This window comes from Pseudonaja textilis, chromosome 1 (genome assembly GCF_049901715.1).
Source record: "Pseudonaja textilis isolate UNSWEBS1 chromosome 1, rPseTex1.2, whole genome shotgun sequence".
NCBI lineage: Eukaryota > Metazoa > Chordata > Lepidosauria > Squamata > Elapidae > Pseudonaja > Pseudonaja textilis.
This window is the reverse complement of record NC_141990.1, coordinates 2,917,476-2,943,020: the sequence shown is the minus strand read 5'-3', so window position 1 is coordinate 2,943,020 and position 25,545 is coordinate 2,917,476. Positions and strand designations below refer to the sequence as shown.

The following is a 25,545-nucleotide window of genomic DNA, read 5'->3' as shown; positions in this document are numbered from 1 at the left end:
CTCATGCCTAAGGCGGGACTTGAACTCACCATCTCCTGGTGATTGGCCCAAAGTCATCTAAGATGGCTTTCATGCTTAAGGCGGGACTAGAACTCCCAGTCTCCTGGTGATTGGCCCAACGTCACCCAGTTGGCTTTCATGCCTAAGGCGGGACTAGAACTCCCAGTCTCCTGGTGATTGGCCCAAAGTCACCCAGTTGGCTTTCATGCCTAAGGCGGGACTAGAACTCCCAGTCTCCTGGTGATTGGCCCAAAGTCATCTAAGATGGCTTTCATGCCTAAGGCGGGACTAGAACTCCCAGTCTCCTGGTGATTGGCCCAACGTCACCCAGTTGGCTTTCACGCCTGAGGTGGGAACTAGAACTCCCAGACTCCCAGTGTGCAACCTGGCACCATCTTAACCATGAGATTAAACTGGATCTTCATATATGTTTTCTATATATATTGTTGCTTTGTTGCCCTTCTCCCACAAACACACACATCACACACACGTTATGCATTTCCCTTGCTCAGCTTCTAAGCCCACCAGCCCAACCTACTTGGTGACCACGCTGATTTTGACTCCGAAGACCCCCGTCTGCTTTTTCGAGGGGGTTCTCTTTAGGCTCATATCCCGGCTTGTGAATTTCATGGAAAATTCGACTTTCACCTGGAAAGAAAAACAAAACAAAACGAAATAGACAGATCAGGAAATCACAGGTTGCAAAATATCAGGCAAAAAAAAGCAAAGTGTTCCTGGTTATGGGGGGGACCTTGACTACACCCCTTCAGACAAATGGTTGTCCAATATCTTCTTTGAAACTTCCAGGGTTGGAGCATTTACAACTTCGTGAGACAAGTTGCTCCCCTGATTAATTGCTCTCACTATCAGAAAGTTTCTCCTTATTTCCAGGTTGAATCTCTCCTTGTTCAGTTTCCATCCATTCTTCCTTGTCTGGCCTTCAGGTGCCTTGGAGAATAGCTTGACCCCCCTCTCTCCTCCTCTCTGTGGCAGCCCCTCAAATATTAGAAGACCATTATCCTGTCTCCCCTGGTCCTTCTCTTCCCTAGACTAGCCAGGCCCAGTTCCTGCAACCATTCATCGTATGTTTGAGCCTCCAGTCCCCTAAATCATCTTTTTATAGTGTTGTGATCAAAACTGGATGCAGGACTCTAGGTGTGGCCTTACTAAGGATGGATGGATGGACGGACAGATGATAGATAGATAGATAGATAGATAGATAGATATGACAGATGATAGACAGACGGACAGACAGACAGACTAAACTAGCCAGGCCCAGTTCCTGCAACCGTCCATCGTATGTCTTAGCCTCCAGTCCCCCCTATAGATGGATGGATAGATAGATAGACAGGGGACATCACACAGAGATAGATAGATGGATGGATGGATGGATGGATGGACGGACGGACGGACAGACAGACAGACAGACAGGACGGACAGACAGACAGACAGACAGACAGGGGACAGGCACACAGAGATAGATGGATGGATAGACGGATGGATGGATGGATAGAGAGATAGATAGATAGACTGACAGACAGACAGACAAGCCTAGCCTAGTCATGCCCAGTTCCTGCAACCATTCATTGTATGTTTTAGCTTCCAGTCCCCTCATCATCCTGGTTGCTCTTCTCTGCACTCTTTCCAGAGTCTCCACGTCTTTTTTAAACTATGGTGACCAAAACTGGATCCATTATTCCAAGTGTGTCCCTACCAAGGCCTTACAAAGGGGTGTTAACACTTCACCTGATTTTAATTCTATCCCTCTGTTGATGCAGCCTTGAACTGTGTTGGCATTTTTGACTGCACACGGCTGGCTCCTATTTCAATGGTGGTCCATCTGGACTCTGAGATCCCTCTCTCAGTTACTACTATTGAGCCAGGTACCATTTATTCGGTACCTGTGCATTTGGATTTTCTTACCTAAGTGCAGATACCTTCCTTTTTTCACCACTAAATGTCATTTTGTTAGACAGCGCCCAACGTTCAAGTCTGTCCAGATCCTTCTGTATCTTAAGCCTTTATCTTCCGGAGTGTTGGCTGTTCCTGCCAGTTTGGTGTCGTCTGGAGGGAAGGGGGAGGCTCTCCAGGAAGGGATGGGGAAAACGGAAATGGGGTGACCAGCTCCCCATCTGACTGACTTACCCCGTTCATCTCAATCACATCCACCTGCCAGTTCTTGGTCTGCACCGTCTGGGGATCCAGCTGCAAAGAAAGAAAGAAAGAAAAGAAAGAAAGAAAGAAAGAAAGAAAGAAAGAAAGAAAGAAAGAAAGAAAGAAAGAAAGAAAGAAAGAAAGGAAGGAAGGAAGGAAGGAAGGAAGGAAGGAAGGAAGGAAGGAAGGAAGGAAAGAAAGAAAGAAAGAAAGAAAGAAAGAAAGAAAGAAAGAAAGAAAGAAAGAAAGAAAGAAAGAAAAAGGAAGGAAGGAAGGAAGGAAGGAAGGAAGAAAGAAAGAAAGAAAGAAAGAAAGAAAGAAAGAAAGAAAGAAAGAAAGAAAGAAAGAAAAAGGAAGGAAGGAAGGAAGGAAGGAAGAAAGAAAGAAACAAAAAAAAGAAAGAAAGGAAGGAAGGAAGGAAAGAAAGAAAGAAAGAAAGAAAAGAAAAGAGAAAAAAATAGGAAGAAAATTAGACCCCTGGTTACTCGTTCTTGTTTCTGACCTTTTTGCAAATAAAAGACCAAAAAAAAAAATGCCAACAGAAGGAGCGTAAATAAAAGCTTTAAAACGCTTCTTTAAAAAAACCAACAGTCTAACTAAAATTTCTGCAAGCCACAGAATTTCATTTTTAATCTGGGCCGGTGTGTTTACAGCAAAAAAAATGTGACACTAAGTTATCTATCTTCTCCTCTCCCTTCCTTTCCTCATCCTCCTCTTCTCTTCATCCCATTCTATCATCTTCTCCTTTCCTTCCCTCCTTTCACCTTTCCTCTCCTCTCCCATCACCTCTTCTCTTCTCTTCTCTTCTCTTCCCCTCTCCTCCCATCTTCTCTCTCCTCCTCTCTTCCCCCATCATCTTCTCTTCTCTTCTTCTCTTCTCCCTCTCTTCCCCTCCCTTCCAATCTTCTCTTTCTCACTCTCTCTCTTTCTCGTTCTCTCTTCCCCTTTCTCCTCTCCTCTTATCATCTTAATATACTGAGTTACAATTTAGATGATCTGAAAATAAAATTCATGTGATAATTCATTGCAGAACAGGTTTCCCTAACTCGATATATAGGACAGCTATGTTTGAATAAGTGAAGTGGCTTCTTGTAAATGCAAATTCTAAAGTTGGAAGCACCTGGGCATATACCGTGTGGCTCACTTAACAACTGCCGTGATTTAACAACCGTGGCAAGATAAGGTCACAAAATGGGATTAAAACTCATTTAATGACTGTCCCACTTAAGAATGGAAATTTTGGGCTCAATCGTGGTCACTAAGTCGAGGACCTCCTGTACACATCTGAAAGACACAATTCTTGTACACAAAAGCCCCATTTTTTTTGCCTCCGTTTGGAAACACCACACCCCCGTCCCATTGCCCCCCAAAACAATTGGGGCTCAATGGTCGTCGTAAGTCGAGGACTACCCCTGTTTTGGACATACGACCCCAATCGAGACCAAAACTCCTGTTGCTAAGTGAGACCGTTATTAAGTGAGTCACATGGTTGAGCTTTGGCCCATTTTACAACCCTTTCTCGCCACCGTTGTTAAGGGAATCACTGCTGTTATTAAGTGAGTCACACGGCTGTTAAGTGAATCCGGCTTCCCCATGGACTTGGCTCGTCAGCAAGTCACCAAAGGGGATCGCGTGACCCCGGGAATGTTGCGACCGTCGTAAACACAAGTCGGTAGCCAAATTTTGATCCCATGTTCCTTGGGAACGATGCGACGGTTGCAAGCGCGAAAAACGTCCGTTCAGTCCCTTTTTTTTCCAGCACCGCTGTAACTTCGGACGGTCAGTAAAACGAACGGGTGTAAGTCAAGGAATTCTTGTATCACATGGCAGAACTAAACTCCACCCTCCACCCCTGCGGTGTTGTCTTAGGAAAGAGGGATCCAATTTAAGGAGTGTTGTGGCCTGCAGGTGGCTGCCAGAACTGGCGGCTGAATCGGACGGTAGCGAGGAGGCTGGGGAGGAGCCCGGGCCAGTCCTGGAGGCCGAGGAAGGCTCGGACGAGGGCTCTGCGTTCGAGGCAGAGATGGGGCCAGGACAGGCTGGCAGTCATCAGCTGTGTTAGGGATACACCCTAGCAGAATCTGCACGGCAGTCAGGCAGGCAGGCAAAATATGTGAGATAAATGTTTTTTGTAACTTACACTCAGTAAAACAGATACACTGTGCTAGTTAAATAGTTTATTCCAGTAAGAGTTATAGCATAGTCAAACGGTCCATATATCATTCACTAATTCAGTCCGTCCGGGGATTATTCAGTTGCAAATTCCAGTGTCGAAAAAAAAGAGAGGTCAGTAAACTTACAAATATCAGTCCAGGAATATATCTCCTCGCAGTAGAGATATGAAGAAGTCAAACCTCCTTTCTTCCTTCAGCAACTCAGCAGTAGGGAAACACGCAGTTAACAAACCATCAATCCATCAAACCAGTAATAGTCAGGAATCGTCAGCAAATCGTCAGGTTCTCTTGCTCCCTCTTCTGGTGGTTCACAACCGCACCCAAAATTACATGCTTTGCAGTTTTAAGTGACACACACTTAAACTTACTATCATAGTTTATATATATATTATTTTACCCAAACTACGTTAGGTAACCTATGTTATTCCTAACAAGCTGACCCAAACCCTTTTCCAATAAAACAAACATGAACCAAAGGGAACAGAAACCTTTTAATGATTCTTACGAATCCCCGGTTAAAAGGCTGCTGCAAACTAATTCACTTTGATCAACACGAACCTTGCCAATACTGTGAGAGATTACCAAAAATCACAGACAACAAATATTTCACAACACAAGAGTCTTCAAATACCAAATTAAGATACTGTAATGTCCACGAGGCTCGAGTTTCAAAACGTCTTTGCTTCCTGCAAAGAACGTCCGATTCACAGCTGGCTTTTATCTCCTTGAAGGAGGGGCCATGACCTTGCAGCCTTACTCCCGAGTCGCCTGTGCTGCTGCAGCTGCTCTTTCCTGCGAGCAGCCCTGTGCGCATGCATGCGCACTTGGCACAGGCTCCTCGGGAACCTCCTCATGGCTGCTGCCAGCCCCCACAATCTCCGAAGGAAGCAGTCCACTCCCGAATGGTCCTGGCCCCTCATCTGAGTCCTCGCTCTCCTCAGCCATCCGCTCACCTGCTGCCGGCTAACCACAACAAACCCTGACACACAGGTTGTTAAGTGAATCTGGCACCCCCGTGGACTCTCCTCGTCCAAAGGTCGCAAATGGGGGGGAATCACGTGTCCCCAGATCGTCATAAATAGGAAGTCAGCTCAGATGCCAAGCGCCTGAATTTGGATCACGTGTGACAACAGGGATGCCCGCAACGGGCCTTAAGTGTGGGAATATGGTCGTAAATCACGGTTTTCCCCCAGTGCTGTTGTCACTTTGATCGCTAGATGCACGGTTGTAAGTCGAGGACTGCCTAAATTCAAGCTGCAGGAAGACCCCCTCCCTCCAATCTTTGAAGCCTAGAGCGGATCCCCTCCTGCCTTCTCCAAGCTGGTGCTCCGAGGATATTCTGTCTTAAGGACGGCAAAAACCGCTAAGGCCTCCAAGAAAGGAGTTTGGAGAAGAGAAAGCCCAAAAAAACCCCCAAAGGCCAGGTCCCCACGCCCCGAGACGCCTCAAAAAGGTTCTCAGTTGGGAGTATTTTGGAGAAAGCTCCAAAAATAAACCCCCAAAGGCCACGATGTCCCCACGGCCCTGAGGACGGCTGACGGTCCCCTCCCCGAGGAGAGCTGGCGAGGCTATTCCTGGAAAGCCTCCTCGGGGCCTGCTTTGAAGGAGGACCAGGCCAACATTTTGGGTTAGTCTCCTGAGGACAGACCCGAAGGACAAGGAGATCCAGCAGGAATGCAGAATTAACAGACTTGAGAAGGGACCTCGAAGGTCGTCTAGTCCAACCCCCTGCTCAGGCAGGAGATCCTATACCATCTCACACAAAGGGCCGTCCAAATCTCTTCCTAAAAAACCTCCCGTGATGGAAGCCCCCACAACTTCTGGTGGCAAGCAGTTCCACTGGTTAGTTGTTCTGTCAGGAAATTCCTCCTTAATTCCAATTTAATTGCTTCTCTCCTTGGTTAGTTTCCACCTGTTGCTTCTGGTCCTGCCTTCAGGTGCTTTGGAGAAAAGGAATGGGAATAGAATAGAAATTAGAATAGAATAGAATAGAATAGAATATTGGAATGTAGAATAGAATAGAAATTAGAAATAGAATAGAATAGAAATTAGAATAGAATAGAAATTAGAATAGAATAGAATAGAATATTGGAATGTAGAATAGAACAGAATAGAAATTAGAATAGAATAGAAATTAGAATAGAATAGAAATAGAATAGAATAGAAATTAGAATAGAATAGAAATTAGAATAGAATAAAATAGAATAGAATAGAATCTTTATTGAGAATAGAATAGAATAAAGGAATAGAATAGAATAGAGAATAGAATAGAATAGAATAGAATAGAATAGAATAGAAGGAAGGGACCCGTGAGGTCTTCTAGTCCAACCCTCTGCTCAGGCAGGAGACCCAACACCATTTCAGACAAATGGCTGTCGAATCTCTTCTTAGAAATCTCCAATGTTGGAGCCCCTACAACTTCTAGTGGCCAGCTGTTCCATCGGTTCATTGTCCTCACTCTTAGGAAGTTTCTCCTTAATTCCAGGTGGCTTCTCTCCTTGGTAAGTTTCCATCCGTTGTTTCTTTTCCTGCATTCAAGGGCTTTGAAAAATAGGAATAGGAATGGAGGAGAGGAGAGCTGGAAGGGACTTTGGAGGTCTTCTAGTCCAACCCCCTGCTCAGGCAGGACATACCATTTCAGACACAGGACTTTTCCAAGTCAAGGACAATCTCTAGTGATTTGGTTGAAGCCAATTCTTTGACTTTCACATCCAAGCCCAAACTCTCCGCAGGCCCAAAGTCCTTCTACTATCTGCTTGTTTCCAAAGGCTTCGGGCGACAGCTCCCATTGATTCCCGCCCAGCCGCCGTGGACAGAGATGATGGGTGCTGTAGTCCCCCCAGAGACAATCGCACTTTCCCAACGGAGAGCCCCTTCCTTGTTTAACCAAAGCGCCAAAACAAACTGGATTAAAAAGTGCTTAGAGAACGGCCTTTGCACGTAAATCCTTGAGGTACGACCACAGCGGAGCCCAACATTTCCGTTGCTAAGCGAGCCAGCCATTAGGTGACTTTTGCCCTGTTTTACGACCTTCCTTGGCACTGTTGTTCAATGAATCACTGCGGTTCTTATGTGAGGAACATGTTCATTAAGTAAATCCGGCTTCCCTCATGGACTCTCTCTCAATTCTCTCTCTCTCTCTCTCTCAATCTCTCTTTTTCTCTCTCTTTCTGTCTCTCTCGTCTCTCTTCTCTCTTTTCTATCTTTCTGTCTGTCTGTCTCTCTCCTTTCTCTCTCAATCTCTCTTTCTCTTCTCTTTCTCTCTCTCTTTCTCTCTCTCTCAATCTCTCTTTCTCTCTCTCTCAATCTCTTTCTCTTTCTCTCTCTTTCAATCTCTCTTTTTCTCTCTTCCTGTCTCTGTCAATCTCTCTCAATCTCTCTTTTTCTCTTTCTCTCTTTCAATCTCTCTTTCTCTCTCTCTTCCTGTCTCTCTCTCAATTTCTCTCTTTTCTATCTTTCTGTCTGTCTGTCTCTCTCTCTCTCTCGATCTCTCTCTTTCTCTCAATCTCTCTTTTTCTCTCTCTTCCTGTCTCTGTCTCTCTCAATCTCTCTTTTCTATCTTTCTTTCTGTCTGTCTCTCTCTCTCTCTCAATCTCTCTCTTTCTCTCAATCTCTCTTCTCTCTCTCTCTCTCTCTCTTTTTCTCCCTCTCTCAATCTCTCTTTTTCTCTCTTTCTGTCTCTCTCTGTCTCTCTCCATCTCTCTCTTTTCTATCTTTCTGTCTGTCTCTCTCTTTCTCCTTTCTCTCTCAATCTCTCTGTCTCTGTTTCTTTGTCTCTCTCTCTCTCTCTCTCACTCTCTCTCACACACACACACACACAAACACACGTGTCGCCCCCCGCTCCCCCCTCAAGGATTATAGCTGCACTTGAAGCACCAAAATAAGCACTGGGGTTTTAACCCGAATTGCCCAGAATGCAGAATCCGCTTTTCCACTGCACAGCTGGTATGTTACAACACCCTGGATTATGTGCCTTTAGGAGTGCGCAAGACAGCTGTTGCCTTTTTGCCAGCTGGGCCTCTGCAACAAACAATGGATTATTTCTTCTTTTGGGGGGGTGGGGGGTGGTTTGCAGCACGGCCCCTGCACCCCAGGCTGGCTGCCCCACACCTTTCGTTGTTTCCCAGCCACCACAAATCCCATGTGCAGCTTCTCCCCCCCTTTTCCAGGGCCTTACAACAAAATCTCCCAAATTGCCGTCTGGAACGAGAGGACAAAGCTCGGAGGAAGGTAGCCTGATTAAAACCTGGTTAGAGTGGGGCTTAGGCCCGCATCCTGGCTTGAGGGACCACCCGCTTCATCCCCAGTTTGAAAAGCATGGGGCGGGGGCGGGGAGGGGGGGGTAGGGGGGCTGCGACCGTCATAAATAGGAACCAAATGCCAAACATCCACCTGTGACCAGGGGGGATGCTTGCAATGGTCATGAAAAAAAAATCGGGTCGTAAGTCCCTTTTTTTTCCAGCGCTGTTGTAACTTCGGTCGCAGGGGGTTGGACTAGATGACCTACAAGGTCCCTTCCAACTCTGATTATCTGAAATCTGTTAAATGAACTGTTGTAAGTCTGCTGTAACCTAAGGTAGTCCTCGCTTTATGGCCATCCATTAAACGACGGTTTGAGGTCACTACAAAAAAAGCAACTGAGGAACCAGTCCTCGCACTTACGACCCTCAAAAGTGAGCCTGCGGGCCACACAATCGCGATCTGGACACTCGGCAACCGACTCACATTTACGACGACTGCAGCATCGTGTGTGTGCGTATGTGTCATGATTGCCCCTTTCCAAATCTCCCCAGCCGGCTTCCAACAAGGGGGCTGGGCTAGATGACCTACAAGGTCCCTTCCAACTCTGACTATCTGTTATTTTATCTGTTAAGGGGGGCGGGAAGCCAGATTCGCTTAGCAAATGAGCGATTCACTTAACAACCGCCCCAAAGCAAAATGCAAAACATCAGGCGCCTTTCTTAAGTGCCCCGTTGCTTAAAAGAACCCTGAAGGTGTCGTTTCCAATCGCGGTCGTAAGTTGAGGACTATCGGCACCAACTAACCAGATGCGGAGAGCGAGAAGGGTCGCCCGGGCACATCTGGAGGCCAGAGGGCAGGAAGGCATCCCAGATTCTGGGGGTTCTTGTCAAATAGAATAGAAATAGAAATAGAATAGAATGGAATAGAAAGGGATGGGATAGGATAGGATAGGATAGGATAGGATAGGATAGGATAGGATAGGATAGGATAGGATAGGATAGGATAGGGATAGGAATAGAATAGGAATAGGAATAGAATAGGAATAGAATAGGAATAGGAAAGGAATGGAATGGAATGGAATGGAATGGAATGGAATGGAATGGAATAGAATAGAATAGAATAGAATAGAATAGAATAGAATAGAATAGAATAGAATAGAATAGAATAGAATATACTGCAGAATGGAATGGAATAGAAATAGAAATAAGATAGGATAGAATAGAATAGAATAGAATAGGAATAGAATGCAGAATAGAGAATAGAATGGAATATACTGTAGAATGGAATGGAATAGAAATAGAATAGAATAGAATAACAAGAGTTGGAAGAGACCTTAGAGGTCTTCTAGTCCAACCCCCTGCCTAGACAGGAAACCATACACCACTTCAGACAAAAGGTTATCCAACCTCTTCTTAAAAACTTCCAGTGTTGGAGCATTCACAACTTCTGGAGGTAAATGACCGGGGATCCGCCTTCTGCACATGCTCAGAGGTTTAGTGCATCCTTCCCCCCCCACAACCCTCCTCAAAGGCTGGGAGAAACTCTTCGCACCTTGGCATGGTTTGGCATCAACATTTCAAGACACAACAACATGGACCCACAACATCACTGCCGAGGATAAAGCACGCACACAACGCCCCTGCAACTTCAGGGAAGGAGCATTCCTACCACCTCCGAAACCTGGTTACGGTTAACCGTGGTTTGTTTGGTGCAGGGCACTATTTCGCACATTGTCAAAGCTGACCCACACAACCCATTTGCACAACTCCAAAAACAGATTTTCTAAGATATTGTGGTCCCAATTTAATTTAATTTAATTCTCTTTATCATGCTTGCTCCTCATACAATGAAATTAAATGCCATCTTCAGTGGACATCATGCATCAGAAAACTACAAACTCACATCCTTCCTATTCTATATAATTGAATTTTTTTAAAAAACCCAATATTGCATTACCATTGTGTACCTGCAGTCAATGTTCAACCTTTCAAAAACATGAAACAAAATATTTTTATCATTTTAATATCATTGCGTTAATTTCGAATCATAAAGCCACCTGGAATTGTTGAAATGAGACAGGTGGCAGTGGAAATGGAAGAAATCAGAAAGAGATAACAGATCATCAGAGTTGGAAGGGACCTTGTAGGTCATCTAGCCCAACCCCCCGCCCAAGCAGGAGACCCTACACCATTTCTGACCAAGGGCAATCCAATCTCTTCTTGAAAGCCTCCAGGGATGAAGCTCCCACAACTTCCAAAGGCAACTTCTGTTCCATGGGTGGATTGCTCTCACTGTTAAAAGTTTCTCCTCATTTCCAGGTTGAATCTCTCCTTGGTCAGTTTCCATCCGTTATTCCTTGTCTGGCCTTCAAAGGTTCCTTGGAGAATAGCTTGACCCCACCTTCCTCCTCTCTGGGGCAGCCCCTCAAATATTGGAAGGCTGCTCTCCTGTCTCCCCTGGTCCTTCTTTTCCCTCGACTAGCCAGGCCCAGTTCCCGCAATGTATGTTTTATCCTATTCATCCTGGTTGCTCTTCTCTGCACTTTTTCTAGTGTCACAACCTCTTTTTTATAGTGTGGTGACCAAAACTGGGTGCAGTACTCTAGGTGTGGCCTTACTAAGGCTTTATAGAGTGGTATTAGTACCTCCCTTGATCTCAATTGTATCCCTCTGTTAACGCAACTTAGGATTGCATTGGCTTTTTTGGCTGCTGCTGCACAACATTGGCTCCTATTTAGCTGGTTGTCCACTAAGACTCCGAGATCCCCCTCCCAGTTCCTGCTATTGAGCCTGGTTTCACCCAGTCTATTATAGGTGTCCTTTGGGTTTTTCTTGCCTGAGTGTAGGATTTCACTTTTCTCTACATTGAATTTCATTTTTTTAGATATGGCCCAGTGTTCGAGTCTGTCCAGATCCCTCTGGATCTTGAGCCTATCTTCTTGGGTGTTGGCTATTCCTGCCAGCTTCGTATCCTCTGCAAACTTGGTAAGTTGCCCTTCTACAACAATTTGTAGAAATGTATAGATTGTATGCCTGCATTGCCCGGGGCAGAATTATTATTAGTTCTGAAATAGTTTTATCTGTATTCAACTAGGGTAAGCAATTTATATATATACCTTTTACTTTTTATGCATATTTTTCCCTCTGTGTAGCCTTGCCTAGTTTTCTATTTCCTTTTTTTTTTTTTGAGTTCGTATTTTAATGTTTTGAATAATTTTTAAAAGAAAAATGAAAAAGAAAGAAAGAAAATAAAAATAAACAAAAGAAAGAAATTGCCACCATGGATCCCGAAAACAGAACATCCGGCGCTCGGTCCTGGACACGCCAAAAGGCAACATCTGGACTCTTGACGTCCAAAAACAGATGTTTTCTTCTATCCACCTCCAGGCTCGATCTGTTCCTTTCTGGGATTCTTAGATGTCCTGGAAAGTCATCCTGGCTTAACCTCCAGGAACATATTTTTAAGCTGCTGGGGTTCCCCCCTGGGAAAAGTTTTATATCAAAATATATTTTATTCTTTATATCGTTATAAAACCTTTAAAAAATCCATGTTGGACTGAAAACCAGCGTCTCCAAGAGGTGATAACTGAGGATGAGCTGAAGCTAAATTAATCCAGCAAAACAAGAGAAGATGTTTGACTCAAACGTTCTCAAAACCCCAAACAAGTTCCCCAGACCCAATCCACATATCAAAGGATAAGGTTGGTAAACACGAACAGAGTTTATTCAATCAATTCTCCCGTGGAAATGCATGTTCGTGAGCTGCAACTAGATTAATCCAGTAAAAAGAGCAAATGGGGAAAGATCTTTGACTCAAACTTCCTCAAAACCCCAAACAACTTACCCAGACCTAATCCACATATCAAAGGATAAGGACTGTCAACACAAATGGAGTTTATTCAGTTAGTTCTCCCACAGAACTGCATGTTCACAGTAATAAACATCCTAGATGAGCTGAAGCTAGATTAATCCAGTAAAAAGAGCAAACGGGGAAAATCTATAGAATAGAATAGAATAGAATAGCATAACATAACATAGAATTTTAGAATAGAATTTGAAAATAGAATAGAATAGTATAGTATAGAAATTAGAATAGAATAGAATTTTAGAATAGAATAGAACAGAACAGAATAGAAATCAGAATAGAATAGAATAGAAATCAGAATAGAATAGAAATCAGAATAGAATAGAATAGAATAGAATTTTAGAATAGAATAGAATAGAACAGAATGAGAAATCAGAATAGAATAGAAATCAGAATAGAATAGAATAGAACAGAATAGAAATCAGAATAGAATAGAATAGAAATCAGAATAGAATAGAAACCAGAATAGAATAGAATAGAATAGAATTTTAGAATAGAATAGAATAGAATAGAACAGAATAGAATAGAAATCAGAATAGAATAGAATAGAAATCAGAATAGAATAGAAATCAGAATAGAATAGAATAGAATAGAATTTTAGAACAGAATAGAATAGAATAGAACAGAACAGAATAGAATAGAATTTTAGAATAGAATTTGAAAGTAGAATAGAATAGTATAGAAATTAGAATAGAATAGAATAGAATAGAATAGAAATTAGAATAGAATTTTAGAATAGTATAGAAATTAGAATAGAATAGAATAGCAGAGTTGGAAGGGACCTTGGAGGTCTTCTAGTCCAACCCCCTGCTTAGGCAGGAAACCCTACACCACTTCAGACAAATGGTGACCCAATTTCTTCTTTTTAAAAACTTCCAGCGTTGCAGCATTTACAACTTCTGGAGGCAGGCAGTTCCACTGATTAATTGTCCTTACATTCAGGAAATGTCTCCTTAGTTTGACTCAAACCTCCTCAAAACCCAAAACAAGTTACCCAGACCTAATCCACATATCAAAGGATAAGGTCTGTCAACACAAATGGAGTTTATTCAATTAGTCCTCCCACAGAACTGCACGTTCAAAATAATAAACATCCTAGATGAGCTGAAACTAGATTAATCCAGTAAAAAGAGCAAACGGGGACAATCTTGACAGAGAACAGAACAGAACAGAACAGAATAAGAGTTGGAAGGGACCTCGGAGGTCTTCTAGACCAACCACCTACCCGAGGCAGGAAACCCTGCACTACTTCAGACAAATGGTTATCCAACATCTTTTTAAAAACTTCCAGTGTGGGAGCACTCCCAACTTCTGGAGGTAACTAGTTCCACTGGTTAGTTGTTCTAACTGTCAGGAAATTTCTCCTTAGTTCGATCCAAACTTCCTTCAAAACCCCAAACAAATTACCCAGACCTAATCCACATATCAAAGGATAAGGTCTGTCAACACAAACGGAGTTAATTCAATTAGGTCTCCCAGCGGAACTGCATGTTCCCAAATATGAACATCGTAGGTGACCTACACACACACACACACACACACACACACACCTCTCAAGTGTCACCCCTAATATCAGCACGTAGAGTAAACTTCCTCAGACTCCCCTATTTAAGTATGTCGCGTGCCCCATTTCCCTGCAACGGCCGCTAAGGGTGAATTCCTTGCTGTTAGGAATAAACCATTTCTTCTTTCCTTACCGCTGTTTGGACCTCAATTTTTATTTCTTCTACGCAACCTGAGCCAGAACCCTCGAATAGGTCAGGGTTCCACAACTGCCCTGATTAAATGATGAGCCTCGAGCCAAGCTTTAAAAAAAACTCAAAAGATTTATTAGGAGCAACATGCCGGCACTAACCTAAACGTAGCCAACTCTGGCGCATGTAATTCACAGAATGGAATAGAATTCCTTTCATTGGCCAAGTGTGGCTGGACACCCAAGGAATTTGTCTTGGTGCAAATGCTCTCAGTGCACATAAAAGAAAAGAGACATTCGTCAAGGGTCAAGAATCATCAGGTCCAACACTTAATGATAGTCATGGGGGACAATAGAATAGAATAGAAGGACATAGGAATAGAATTTAAATAGGATGAGATGGAACAGGATAGAGAATAGAATAGAATAGAAATTAGTATAGAATAGAATAGAAATTAGAATAGAATAGATTAGAATAGAATAGAATAGAATAGAATAGAATAGAATAGAAATCAGAATAGAATAGAATTGAAATTAGAATAGATTAGAATAGAATAGAATAATAGAATAGAATAGAATAGAATAGAATAGAATAGAATAGAATAGAATAGAATAGAATAGAATAGAATAGAATTCTTTATTGGCCATAGGGCGATTGGACACACAAGGAATTTGTCTTGGTGCAAATGCTCTCAGTGCACATAAAAGAAAAGAGACATCCGTCAAAGAGTCAAGAAGCATCAGGTGCAACACTTAATGACAGTCATAGGGACAATAGAATAGAATAGAAGGATATAGAAATAGAATTTAAATAGAATGAAGATGGAACAGGATAGAGAAGAGAAGAGAATGGAATGGAATGGAATAGAATAGAACAGAACAGAATATAAAATAGAATAGAATAGAATCGAACAGAATATAGAATAGAATAGAATGATAACAGAATAGAACAGAATAGAATATCAGAATAAAGAATAGAATAGAATAGTAAATAGAATAGAAAATAGAATAGAATAGAATTCTTTATTGGCAAAGTATGACTGGACACACAAGGAATTTGTCTTGGTGCAAGTGCTCTCAGTGTACATAAAAAGAAAAGATACATTCCTCAAGAGTCCAGAATCATCAGGTACAACACTTAATGACAGTCATAGGGTAGAAATAAGCAATCAAATCCTACTAATATACCTGTGATCCTGTCCCCCCGCCGCCCCCCCCCGGTGTGTTATAAATCGGATTCTCCAATGAAGCATGTTCACGGGCAGTTCCCGGGGCTGTTCTCAAGGTTCGGACACCCCCTAAATTGTACGGCCGGGCACCTGTCAGACCCTATGCCCCCCCTGCCCCCCCCGAGGAGACCTGTGGCCTCAGGGGGGATCCCATTCTCCCCATTATGGGTTTCCTTTCCCAGACGGCCGACGAAACAACGGATCGGTACATCTGGAGAGGATACTTGGTTTGCAGAGAGAAATGGGGACAGCTGTGAGCCAGGGAATCTGTGTGTGTGTGTGTGTGTCTTTCCGTGTGTGTGTGTGAGCTATGCGTGTGTGTGTGTGTGTGTGTGTGTGTGCTGTGTGTAGTCACTGACTGATCTAGGCTTCCTGCAAAACAAAACAAATCCCTTTTTTTTGTCCTCCCAAAGGAGACGTCGTCTTTCTGCAAAACAGAACTTGAAAACCAATTGGGAAGAACAGGGGGGGTCCCTTAATGAGGGGGGGAGGCTTTGACAAGAACCTGAGCCACTGTTTTTGGTTGCAGGGGGGGTCCTCGACTTGCCACCATTCGTTTAGTGACCGTTCGAAGTTTCAAACGGTCATTAAATAGAACAGAATCCTCTGCTGTCCTATCGTATTTTATTCCGATTTCTCTCCTCTCCTATTTTATTCCAAGTCCTCTTCTCTTCTTCTCTCCTCTATTTTATTCCAATTTCTATTCTGTTCTGTTCTGCCTGAAGGCCAGACAAGGAATAATAATGGATGGAAACGGATCCAGGAGAGATTCAACCTGGAAATAAGGAGGAATTTTCTGACAGAATAATCAACCCATGGAACAGAAGTTGCCTTCAGAAGTTGTGGGAGCTTCATCCCTGGAGGCTTTCAAGAAGTGACTGGTCTGCCCTCGGTCAGAAATGGTGTAGGGTCTCCCGCTTGGGCAGCGGGTTGGACTAGATGACCTACAAGGTCCCTTCCAACTCTGATGATCTGTTCTGTTCTCTATCCTATCCTAACCTTTTTAATTCCAACTTCTATTCTATTTTGTTCTCTCTTCCCTTTTTTCTTTCTCCTCTCCTCTCCTTTATTCCAATTTCTAATCTATTCTGTTCTCTTCTCTTCTCTTCTGTTCTGTATCCTATCCTAATCTTTTATTCCACTTTCTATTCTATTTTGTTCTCTTCTTCTCTCCCCTCCTATATTTTATTCCGATTTCTATTCTGTTCTGTTCTGCATCCTATCCTAACCATTTTTATTCCAATTTCTATTCTATTTCATTCTCTCCTGTCCTCTATTTTATTCTGATTTCTATTCTGTTCCGTTCTCTATTCTATCCTATCCTATCTTACCCCTTTTTTTATTCCAACTTCTATTCTAGTTTACTCTCTCTCCTCCTCCTCCTCCTTCCCCCCTTCCGTTTCCCTTCTCCATAGGGAAACCGGAGCGAAGCCGGAGCTCTTTTCCCTGGTCCTCCAGTCCTTCCAGCAGGCTGGAGTTCCACAGGTGAAGCCAACAGCAACCCTGAAGAGTCCTGGGCCTGCAGCCCCCCCTCAGGGAAAAAGCACCCCCCAGCCTCTCTACACCCCCCATTCTTCCAACCAGCCTTTACTCCATTCCAGCTGTTTGCAACTAGGAGAAGAGGAAACACACCATGGCCAACAACATCCTACACCCTGCACTCCCCCAAGCGAGCCAGTGCCAAGCAGGCAGCTGCAAAAACGAAGAATTTCCAAACTGGGCAGGGAAAGCGAAGAGGCTCCTTCCGTCGCAAAGAGGTTGCAAAAGCCCCGGAAATCTGGATTTTGCTGCTCCGGGGCTGCTGTGTCGCCCTCGAGGCAGCCAGGCATGGAAGAGAAAGGCTCAAAGGTGTGGCTGTGAAGAGGTGCTTTCTTCCTCTTCGTAAGTCGTTCTCCGTTGTTTAGCGCAAAACAAATCCCAGGGCTGGAACGGGGCCTGGGAGGTCTTCTAGTCTTACCTTCTGCTCCAGCAGTAGAACTTATATACCAATCCCGGTCAAATGACTATCCAGTTTGTTTGGGGAAACCTCCAGTGATGGAGCTCCCACAACTTCTGGTGGCAAAGAGTTCCATTGGTTAATAGTTCTCACCGGCAGAGAATTTCTCCTCAGTTCCAGGTTGGATTTCCCACTGATGAGTTTCTACCCATTGCCTTTTCGTTCTTTTTCTTTTTCTTTTCTTCTCTTCTCTTCTTTTTTTTCTTTTCTTTTCTTTTCCTTCCTTCCTTTCTTTCTTCTCTTTCTTTCCTTTCTATTTAATTCTGTTCTTACCCTTTCATTCTGTTTCTTTTCTTTTCTTCTTTCTTTCTTTCTTTCTTTCTTTCTTTCTTTCTTTCTTTCTTTCTTTCTTTCCTTCCTTTCTATTTAATTCTGTTCTTACCCTTTAATTCTGTTTCTCTTTTCTTTTCTTTTCCTTCCTTTCTTTCTTTCCTTTCTTTCTTTCCTTCCTTTCTTCTCTTTCTTTCCTTTTCTATTTAATTCTGTTCTTACCCTTTTATTCTGTTTCTTTTCTTTTCTTTTCCTTCCTTTCTTTCCCTTTCTTTCTTTCCTTCCTTTCTTCTCTTTCTTTCCTTTCTATTTAATTCTGTTCTTACCCTTTCATTCTGTTTCTTTTCTTTTCTTTTCTTTCCTTCTTTCTTCTTCCTTCCTTCCTTCTTCTTCTTCTTTCTTCCTTTCCTTTCTATTTAATTCTGTTCTTACCCTTTCATTCTGTTTCTTTTTCTTTTCTCTCTTTCTTTCTTTCTTTCTTTCTTTCTTTCTTTCTTTCTTTCTTTCTTTCTTTCTTTCTTTCCTTTCTATTTAATTCTGTTCTTACCCTTTTATTCTGTTTTTCTTTTCTTTTCCTTCCTTCCTTTCTTTTCCCTTTCTTTCTTTCCTTCCTTTCTTTCTCTTTCTTTCCTTTCTGTTAAATTCTGTTCTTACCCTTTCATTCTCTTTCTTTTTCTGTTATTACCCTTTCTTTCTCTTTGTTTCTTTCTCTTTGTTTCTCTCTCTTTTTTCACTCTTTGTCACTATTTCATTCTTTTTTCTCTTTCTTTTCCTTTTTATTTCTGTTCTTACCCTTTCATTCTGTTTCTTTTTCCTGTTCTCTTTCTTTTCCTTTTTATTTCTGTTCCTTTTTCCTCTTTCTTTCTTTCTTTCTTTCTTTCTTTCTTTCTTTCTTTCTCTCTCTTTCTTTTTCTCCCTTTCTCTTTCCTTTCTTCCTTTCCTCTCCTCTTCCTTCTTTCTTATTTATACCTCACCTTTATTGTTTTTACGAATAACTCAAGACGGCAAAGATAGCTAATACTCCTCTTCTTTTCCCCACAACAACAACCCTCTGAGGTAGGTTGGGGCTGAGAGAGAAGGCGGGATTAGAACTCACCACCTCCTGGGGATTGGCCCAAAGTCGCCCAGCCCAATTTTGTACCTAAGGCGGTCCTAGAACTCTCTCGGTGATTGGCCCAAAAGTCACCTAGTCAGCTTTCATGCCTGAGGCAGGTATATTATGTTAATGTTTGCATTTACTTTCATTGTTTATCCTTTGACGTTCTGTCTGCTACTCAGAATCATTTGGGATGACGGGCCTCCAAACAAATTAATTAAGCAAAGAAATAAATAGCCTGCTTTGTTCCAAAGATTGCTAGGTGCGTCAATTCCAGTGCGCCGTTTCATGCCCGAACACGTTGCTACCTCCTGCCTTCCCGAGAGATGCTCTCCTTCTGTGCTTTGGTGGGTGTGAAAAAAGGTGTGTTGTTTTTTTTCCTTACTTCTAAAAGATGCTCCCACCTCAGGTCGTTACTCATCATTTATTAGTCTTCCAGCACCGGATAACAGAGTGACGGAGTCAGGAAGGGACCCACAGAGGTCTTCTAGTCCAATCCCCTGCTCAGGCAGGAGGCCCTATATCATGTCAGACAGGGGGCTGTCCAGTCTCTTCTTAAAAGCCTCCAGCGATGGAGCACCCATCACTTCTGGTGGCAAGTAGTTCCACCGGTTCATTGTTCTCACTGTCGGGAAGTTTCTTCTTAACTCCAAGTTGCTTCTTTCCTTGATGAGTTTCCACTCATTGCTTCTTGTCCTGCCTTTCAGGTGCTTTGGAGAATAGCTTGACCCCCTTCCTCCTCTCTGGGGCAGCCCCTCAAATATTGGAAGATGCTCTCCTGTCTCCCCTGGTCCTTCTCTTCCCTAGACCAGCCAGGCCCAGTTCTTGCAACCGTTCTCTGTATGTTTTAGTCTCCAGTCCCCTCATCCTCCTGGTTGCTCTTCTCTGCGCTTTTTCTAGACTCTCAGCATCTTCTTGACATCTCTTCTTTGTCGCAAGCCCTGAGATATTGGAAGATGCTATCATGTCACCCCATCCTCCTTTTCCTTAAACTGAGCATGTCTTCTGTCCATCCGTGGTTGGCTCATATTTGTTTGTTCGTTTGTACGTTTTCTTCCTCCCCTCCCTTTCCTTTCTCTCATCTTCCTTTCCTTCTTTCTTCTTCCTTGCTTCCTTCCCTTCCTTTTTCTCTCTCCTTTCTTCCTTTCCTTTCCTTTCCTTCCTTCCTTCCTTCCTTTCTTTCTTTCTTTCTTTCTTTCCTTCCTTTCTTTCTTCTTTCCTTCCTTCTTCCTTTTCCTTCTTTCTTCTTCCTTGCTTCCTTCCTTCCTTTTTTCTCTCTCCTCTTCTTCTTCTTCCTTTTCCCCTTCCTTTTTCCTCTCCCTTCCTTCCTTCCTTCCTTCCTTCCTTCCTTCCTTCTTCTTTCTTTCTTTCTTTCTTTCTTCCTTCCTTCCCTTTCTTTCTTTTTCCTTCCTTCCTTCCTTTCTTTCTTTCTTTCTTTTCTTCCTTCCTTCCTTCCCTTTCTTTCTTTCTTTTTTCTTTCTTTCTTCCTTTCTTTCTTTCTTTCTTTTCTTTCTTTCTTTTCTTTGCTTCCTTTTCTTTCTCTCCTTTCTTCCTTTCTTTCTTTCTTTTCTTTCTTTCTTTCTTTTCTTTCTTTCTTTCTTTCTTTCTTTTCTTTCTTTCTTCCTTCCTTCCTTCCTTCTTTCTTTCTTTCTTTCTTTCTTTCTTTCTTCCATTCTTTCTTTTGCTTTGGAGAATAGCTTGACCCCTTCCTCTTCTCTGGAGTAGCCCCTCAAGTATTGGAAGGCTGCTCTCCTGTCTCCCCTGGTCCTTCTCTTCCCTAGACCAGCCAGGCCCAGATCCTGCAACCGTTCATCGCGTGTTTTAGCCTCCAGTCCCCTCATCATCCTGGTTGCTCTTCTCTGCACTTTTTCCAGGGTCTTCACTCCATTGAGAGGGGGAAAGGTGTTGTTGTTAGTTGCTTAATTATGTCCGACCCATCGCGATACCCATGGACAACGTTCCTCCAGGACTTCTTGTCCTCTACCATCTTCTGGAGTCCATTCAAGCTCACACCGACTGCTTCCGTCACTCCATCCCTCCTTCTCTGCCGCCTCCTCCTCCTCCTCCTCCTCCTCCTCCTCCTTCTTCTTCTTCTTCTTCTTCTTCTTCGTTTGCCATCCATCGTTCCCAGCACTCAGCTCTTCTCCAGCGAATCCATCTTCCTTCTCATGAGGTGGCCAAAGTCATTGAGTTTCCTCTTCAGGATCTGGCCTTCTGAGGAGCAGTCAGGGGTGGGTTTCCTCTAGGACTGACCAGCTGCATGGCCTTGAAGACCAAGGGAGTCTTCTCCTCCAGCCCCAGACGTCAAAGGCCTCCATTCTTTGGCGCTCAGCCTTCCTTACGGTCCAACGTTCACAGCCGTGCATTGCGACGGGGAAAACCATAACCTCGACTCGACGCTCTTTGGTTTGGCAAGGTGAACGGTGCCCCTTTGAGAAAGCCTCACGTAGCCCGGCGGGTCCATTCAATCGCGCCCAATTTTGGGATTCGCCCCCTTTGGAAAAATGGAAGCGCCCAAACTAAAAGTCCTTCAGTTCGCAGATGCTGCTTTGTAAGAAAAATAAAAATGTCCTTCCGGAGCGTATCGTTCCGGAGCTATTTTCGAATTTTTGCACAGATGGGACTGTCTGGATCTTTTGGCCAGCAAAGAGAGAGGATGCGGGCACTGGAGCCAAGGACAGGGACTCCCCCCCCCAAAAAAATCTAAAATTAAATATTTGGAAACCGCTCCTGGACTTTGTGCTCGAGGTGGTGGGGGGGAGGGGAGCATGAAACTTTGATGTTGGGTTTTAACGATTAATAGGTTTGTGGTTCTAGAAAAGTTGAGATTTGATGTTGTTATCTTATTCTACTGTACCCAAAGGGAGTCGGAAGTCAATGCCTTTTCTTTCTTTCTTCCTTCCTCCCTTTCTTTTCTCTCTCTCTCTCTCTCTCTCTTTCTTTCTTCTTTCTGTCTCTTTCTTTCTCTTTTCTCTCTCCCTTTCTGTCTCTTTCCTTTCTGTTTTTCTTTCTCTCTCTCTCCTCATTCTTTCTTTCTTTTTTCTTTCTGTCTTTCTCTGTCTTTTCTCCTTTCTCCTTCTTTTTCTTTTTCTTTCTGTCTGTTTTTTTCTATCTCTTTCTGTCTCACTTTCTCTTTCTCTCTTCTCTTTCTTTCTTTCTTTCTTTCTTTCTTTCTTTCTTTCTTTCTTTCTTCCTTCCTTCCTTTTTCTTTCTCTCTCTCTCTCTTTCTTTCTTTCTCTTTCTCTCTTTTTCTTTTTTTTTTCTGTCTCTTTCTTTCTCTTTCTCTCTCTCCCTTTCTTGTCTTTCTTTTTCTTTCTCTCCTTTCTCTTTCTTTTCCTTTTTTCTTTGTCTTTCTTTTTCTTTCCCTCCTTTCTCTTTCTTTTTCTTTTTTTCTTTCTGTCTGTTTTTTCTTTCTCTTTCTGTCTCACTTTCTCTTTCTTTCTTTCTCTCTCTTTCTTTCTCCCTTTCTCTCTCTCTTCTTTCTTTCTTTCTTTCTTTCTTTCTTTCTTTCTTTCTTTCTTTCTTTCTTTCTTTCTTTCTTTCTTTCTTTCTTTCTTCCTTCCTTCCTTCCTTCCTCCCTTCCCCTTCTTTTCCATACTTTTCCCTTCCCTTTTTCCTCCCCTATTTTCCTACTGTTTTCTTTTGCACTTTGGCATTATATATATTAAGCTGATAAAAATAAAAAATGTAGAAGTCTAAAATGAAATAGGGAGGGAGGAAAACAGATTGTCAACCCCGGAATGCATCTACAGAATTTCCGCTTCGTATTTTAACCAAAAAAGAAAAAAAAGAGAAATAGACTAACGGAGTTGAAAGGGGACCTTGGAGGTCTTCTAGTCCAACCCCCTTGCTTAGAGAGGGTGGTCCTGTGCTTGATAATTTATTTGTTTCTTTGTAAAATGTATTGGCTTTATCCCAGGCATCCTCTACATGGCTTACAATCTTAAAAGGATTAAATGTAACCTAAAAGCGAAAAGACATAAATAAAACACAGGCAGTCCTTGACTTACAACAGTTTGTTAAGCGACTTCAAAGTTACAACACCGAAAAAAAAATGACTTATGATCGTTTTTCACACTTACGACCCGCAACTGACTCGTATTTATGACGGTCGCAGCAGCCCAGGGTCACATGATCCCCTTTTGCGACCTTCCGACAAGCAAGCTCAACGGGAAGCCGGATTCGCTTAACAACCGTGTTCCTAACTTCCCAACTGCGGTGATTCACTTAAAAACGGTCATAAAGCGAGGCAAAACTCAGATAACGATTGTCTTGCTTAGCAATGGAAATTTTGGGCTTAATTGTGGTCGTAAGTCAAGGACTACCTGCCTTCCTAAGCAAGACGGCGTGGATTGTATGGATGCAATTTCTTTGCACAAACAGGTTGAACAGATAACAGATAATCAGAGCTGGAAGGGACCTTGTAGGTCATCTAGTCCAACCCCCTATAGGTTAAACAGATAATTAGAGTTGGAAGGGACCTTGTAGGTCATCTAGTCCAACCCCCTATAGGTTAAACAGATAATTAGAGTTGGAAGGGACCTTGTAGGTCATCTAGTCCAACCCCCTACAGGTTAAACAGATAATTAGAGTTGGAAGGGACCTTGTAGGTCATCTAGTCCAACCCCCTACAGGTTAAACAGATAATTAGAGTGGGAAAGGACCTTGTAGGTCATCTAGTCCAACCCCTATAGGTTAAACAGATAATCAGAGTTGGAAGGGACCTTGTAGGTCATCTAGTCCAACCCCCTACAGGTTAAACAGATAATTAGAGTGGGAAGGGGCCTTGTAGGTCATCTAGTCCAACCCCCTGCCCAAGTGGGAGACCCTACACTTGCATCTCTGGGTGGAAAAAGCATAAGGAATTTTAAAAATCCAATTTTTATGGGCTCCCCAAAATCATATGCCTTCCCCAGTCAGGTGCTTGCCAGTTCCTGGCAGTCCTCGATTTATAAACATTCCTTTAGTAACCGTTTGAACTTACAGCAGCACCGAAAAAGCGACTTACAACCAGTCCTCGCACTTATGACCATCGTAACACGCTCATAGTCACGTGATTAAGTCGGTGCTTGGCCACCGCCTCTGGTATTTTGACGGTTTCAACATCCCAGAGTCTCGTGGCCACCATGTGCAACCGCCCCAGCGGATAAGCAAAGTCAGATTCGCTAAACAACCTCGCGATTCTCTTAACGACCACGGCCAAGAGGACATCGCTACGATTCCCTTTCACCTTAAGCCTTGCTTATCCACGGACACTCCGATCTCAGCGAGGGTCACCCCCAGGTCGAGGACTATCCTGGACTCCAGGGCCCATCATCCCCTGACCAGAATTGGGAGACCCTTCCCCAACCTTCGATCGCAAAACGCCCGAATTCAGCTGGATTTCGACTTCGGCTCTGTCAAGAAGCACACGAGAGACGCAGCGATGAAACTGCAGCGAGGAAGGAAAGGAAGAGAGCGCTATTAATTACCATCCATAAGATTAATTACCGCCCTAAGATGCGACAAGACGCCTCCACTTTTGCAGGTTTTAGCCAGATGAATTCTCACCCCCACGCCCCCAGGTGTGTGTGTGGGGGGAGGATAAATTTTCAGAAGGAAGGCATGGCAACCGTGGGGAAAATTTCAGAACGATTCCCCGCCGAGGAGGAAGATCGCGTCAGGTCAGGCAGGGGCGAAGCAAAAGCGAAAGGGAGATAAGAGAGTGACCTTATCACGATCGTGAATGTGGAAATATCAAAGCTAACGTTGGAGAATTTAGAGACAGTCACCGACTTCGTTGAAGTGACTGTTACGAAGTTACGACGGCGTGAGAAAAAAAAGAGGGGGGACTTGGGGATAGTTTTTCACCCCGACGATCACGCGACTCTGTGAGACCGTAAGGTTGCGAGCCAACTTTTTTCGAGAAGGGATTGGACAGTTGTCTGAAATGGTATAGAGTCTCCTCTTGAGTAAGGGTTTGGACTAGATGACCTCCGAGGTCCCTTCCAACTCTTTTATTCTGCTTTCCTTCCTTCCTAACTTCCTTCCTTCCTGTTCAACAGGGGTTTTTCTGTCTGAGCAGGGGGTTGGACTAGAAGACCTCTAAGATCCCTTCCAACTCAGTTATTCTTCCTTCCTTCTTTCCCTTCCCTTCCTCCTTTTCCTTCCTTCCTTCCCTTCTTCTTTTTCCTTCCTTCCTTCCTTTCTTCCTTCCTTCCATCCATCCATCCTTTCCTTCCTTTCTTTCCTTTCTTTCTTTTTCCTTCCTTCCCTTCCTTTTTTCCTTCCTTTCCTTTCCTTTCCTTCCTTCCTTCCTTCTTTCCTTTCCTTCCATCCTTCCTTCTTTTCCTTCCTTCCTTCCCTTCCATCCTTTCCTTCCTTCCTTCCTTCCTTCCTTCCTTCCCTTCCATCCTTTCCTTCCTTCCTTCCTTCCTTCCTTCCTTCCTTCCTTCCTTCTTTCCTTCCTTCCTTCCTTCCCTTCTCCTTCCTTCCTTCCTTCCTTCCTTCCTTCCTTCCTTCCTTCCTTCCATCCTTTCCTTCCTTCCTTCCTTCCTTCCTTCCCTTCTCCTTCCTTCCTTCCTTCCTTCCTTCCTTCCATCCTTTCCTTCCTTCCTTCCTTCCTTCCTTCTTTCCTTCCCTTCCTTCCTTCCTTCCCTTCCTTCTCCTTCCTTCCTTCCTTCCTTCCTTCCCTTCATCCTTTCCTTCCTTCCTTCCTTCCTTCCTTCTTTCCTTCCTTCCTTCCTTCCTTCCCTTCCCTTCCCTTCTCCTTCCTTCCTTCCTTCCTTCATCCTTTCCTTCCTTCCTTCCTTCCTTCTTTCCTTCCTTCCTTCCTTCCCTTCCATCCT

General features: G+C 43.4%; 1 protein-coding gene across 3 annotated transcripts in view; it reads right to left on the bottom strand.

The window, feature by feature from the left end:
* Nucleotides 1-25,545, bottom strand: part of ABR (ABR activator of RhoGEF and GTPase) — a 146,019-nt gene that overhangs the window by 24,645 nt on the left and 95,829 nt on the right. For all 3 annotated transcript variants that reach the window (XM_087924469.1, XM_087924473.1, XM_087924479.1), the window contains 2 exons: nucleotides 2,146-2,205; nucleotides 539-648 (listed from right to left, as the gene is read on the bottom strand). In XM_087924469.1, the coding sequence (XP_087780595.1) occupies nucleotides 539-648; nucleotides 2,146-2,205 (170 nt within the window). The remainder of the gene's footprint in view (nucleotides 1-538; nucleotides 649-2,145; nucleotides 2,206-25,545) is intronic.